A 3,086-nucleotide genomic window follows, 5' to 3' on the forward strand; every position below is an offset into this window, starting at 1 on the left:
GCTAGGGGAGCTTTTAGCGCTTGCAGGAACTATTTATTGATGAAGCAGCTCTTGTCAGAATGGTTTGCATCCTGCACATGCAACTAGCGCCATTAGCCGAGCTTTGTTTTTGAGGCATGCGCCGTACTCCCCGTCGTCGGGAACAAGCTGTTCGTTGGTGCGGTGGTTCGGCGATGTATAAGTGCGAAAGACTATCACTACGTGTGGTCAATTAGCGCGCTTTATGCAAGAACACACTGGCTCAACACATTGACGGACAGAACACATTATAAGGCGCGATATTCAGAAATCGTTTATTCGGCTGTAGAGAAGAGCAATAACGACAAATAAAATAGGGCCGAGTGACGCGTTCGAAGACCCGTTTACACACCGGCTCTTGAAATACTCGCCATGTCCGCAGGTTATTTCAGGACACGTGTAAGACTAATCGCGTGTGCTATCGCTTTGGGGACACGTTCGCCAAAGTAGGAAAGTCTGAAACGACCGTGAGAGCATCGACGCCAAACAGGGGTTCGACACGGCACCTGGCGCGAAGCTCCCACCACTCCCGGACGTCCAGTCTTGTTGGACCCACGGTTAAATTTCCCTTCTGGAAAGCTTGGCACAGTGAGCACAGCTCGTCCTCGAGTGTGGACACTGTAAAGCTTCGTTTCCAGGCGAAATAGCTCTCATACTCGGCCGGATGGTCCAGGAGGGTCCGCAGGTGCGCGTGCAAACGGCCGGGCCCCAGCCAGTCCGCCGCGTTTACCACCGACTTAGGTGGCACGTTGAGCGTGATGTTGGACGACGCAAGCACGATCGGAACAAGGTCGTGCTCGAACGCCTCGTAGACAAGTTCGTGGACGCTCTGGAAGCAGGCTGGCATCGCGGCCACTACGATGAACTTGAAGTTCTTGGCGACCTGCGCTACGCAGTCGGCCAGTGAGTGGCACTGACCGGCACCACAGTTGGGCAGTACCTGCAGGCGTATGGGCACATCGTTTAGGTAGTGCAGGCCATCGTTAAGAGAACGTAGCTTCTCCTGTTCTTCCCGGAATCTTTGCCGTTCGCAATCAGAGGCGATCCAGGCTGCGTGCAGCCTTGTGGGCATAGGAGACCAGCCACTGGTGTTGGTGCTTGATATTGACAAATTACCGCTGGATAGGAAGCCAGGGCCAAAATTCTTGTGAACAATGGGTACGGTGGCATCCTCTCGTCGGGACATGGTCCAGTTAAAAACTCGCGACAACTGCATCGGCAGCGCCGAGGGTGAAACATTCACTCTGACGTCGGAGATTGCGCCCAGAAGACCAATGTCACCAACAAAGGTCGGCGCTGTCGGGTGAGTGCGCGCCAAGAAAATCCACAACTGGCCAGTAGAGCGCTTTTTGGGGAAGTCACTGGCGTTCACGCGGTCAGCATGGAAAACAATCAGGTCGCTTTCCATGAGAAGGCGCCGGTCGTTGGTAACTGCGCACTGCTCCGGAACGTCATAGGGGTAGTTGGTGATGAAATGGCACGAGGTCCAGTACGAGTGTTGAGGTGTGGAGTCCTTCGACGCCCCTAGGCCAGACGCTGCGCCGATGCTGGGAGCCTCGGAAATCTCTGAAGGCGGGTCGGTCCAAACCAGGATGCGGGGCACGCGCACGTCCCCGTCTCGGTAATCCCATCGGAGCCATGGCGACATTTCTTTAGTCAGTGATGAGGGGCGCGGAGGACGTGCTGGCTGACTACTATCGCAAGTAAACCAGTTGTAGGTACCGTAAATTGCTAAAGCGATTATGAAAGATGAAATGAGTGCGACAGACACCCTACAGCAGGCTTTATCCTTCTCACGGCAAAAACGTCTCGAAGGCTGGTCATTCTCTGCCAGCTCTTGATGTGCCACTGCGCCTTGAGGTGCCTGCGGAATTAGTGGCTCCAGCAATTGCAAGGGGATTTCAGCAGGGTCGTTCGGTTCCTCGGCCATGGAAAATCTGCAAGTGGTACACCGTCAACGAGCTCCGTTACAGCAGCTGTGAATCGCAGAAAACTAAACGCAAAACCAGAGCTGACAATGAAGGAATGAAAGGTTAAGAGAAGCAATGAAGCATTTGCGCCGTGGCTGCGTGAAAACGGGCGGCTAACTGACGCTGACAAAGGTGGCGTGCACGGGACACACCGATTTAACTGAAACAGACCTTGAGCCTTCAAGCATGCCGAATTAAATCGCGTAGAGCAATTTGGAGCCAGAAAGCGCGAAACATCAGCAGCAGCAATGATGCAATGGGCGTAATATCTTAACGCGACATTTAGAAGGGCACAATGTATCTTATGAAGTTAGGATGAATAGCGTAAACTTGAAAAGAACTGACCCTACCCAGATATAGAAGAACCGCCGTGGGCTGTAAACGCGATGGAGCAGGAAACTGGACACGGTGACCGTGTACTGCCTTCTGGCACGAATGCAATGCTTGGGCTCCGCTTCGGAATGTTATCGGAAAGTCTGCGAAGGTAGGCGCTGATGGAAGCGCCAGCTGCCGGAGTGAAATGCCAGCCCGGTGCAGCGACACCTTTATACCGAAAGCGACGTGTTTTTGTGCTAATTCATGTGAGCTTTCTGTGTCCTTGGCACAAACGCATGCTTCATCAGTTAGGAAAGAGTAGATATTGCTGTGCGTTGGTGGTGGTTCGTGCTTGTTCCGCATGCAGCACGTACAGCACGTGGTTTATATCGTAAGGAAGCAAATCGAAAGGCGAAGAAAAACATTATACAGATTCGACGCACATCTTAGAATAAATGTTGCACGAGGATATCGCGAAGCGGTTAATCAAATGCTGTAAACTAGCCCATTTCATTCGCTTACGCTCTTTGCCACAAAGGCCGCAGGCGCGCGTATATGTGCGCCCGTGCTACGCATTGTAACACACGCGACGGTGATCTCCAATAGCTGGTTGGCATGGCCAAGAAAGACACAGTCGAGCTTCTCGGTTTCCCTTCTCTTGTAATTCTTGTATTCTTATCTATCTATCTATCTATCTATCTATCTATCTATCTATCTATCTATATATATATATATATATATATATATATATATATAGATATATATAGAACGGAGTTCAGGCGC

General features: G+C 51.6%; 1 protein-coding gene across 1 annotated transcript; it reads right to left on the reverse strand.

Annotated features, from left to right (window-relative positions):
- Positions 1 to 266: 266 nt before the first annotated feature.
- LOC126535542 (alpha-(1,3)-fucosyltransferase 7-like) lies at positions 267 to 2,480 on the reverse strand. The gene is made up of 2 exons (XM_050182370.3): positions 2,339 to 2,480; positions 267 to 1,955 (listed from the first exon to the last, which is right to left on the reverse strand). The coding sequence occupies exon 2, from the start codon at positions 1,946 to 1,948 to the stop codon at positions 437 to 439; it is 1,512 nt and encodes a 503-aa protein (XP_050038327.2). The 5' UTR covers positions 1,949 to 1,955; positions 2,339 to 2,480; the 3' UTR covers positions 267 to 436.
- Between the last annotated feature and the right edge of the window lie 606 nt (positions 2,481 to 3,086).

This window comes from Dermacentor andersoni, chromosome 3 (assembly GCF_023375885.2).
Source record: "Dermacentor andersoni chromosome 3, qqDerAnde1_hic_scaffold, whole genome shotgun sequence".
Taxonomy (NCBI): Eukaryota; Metazoa; Arthropoda; class Arachnida; order Ixodida; family Ixodidae; genus Dermacentor; species Dermacentor andersoni.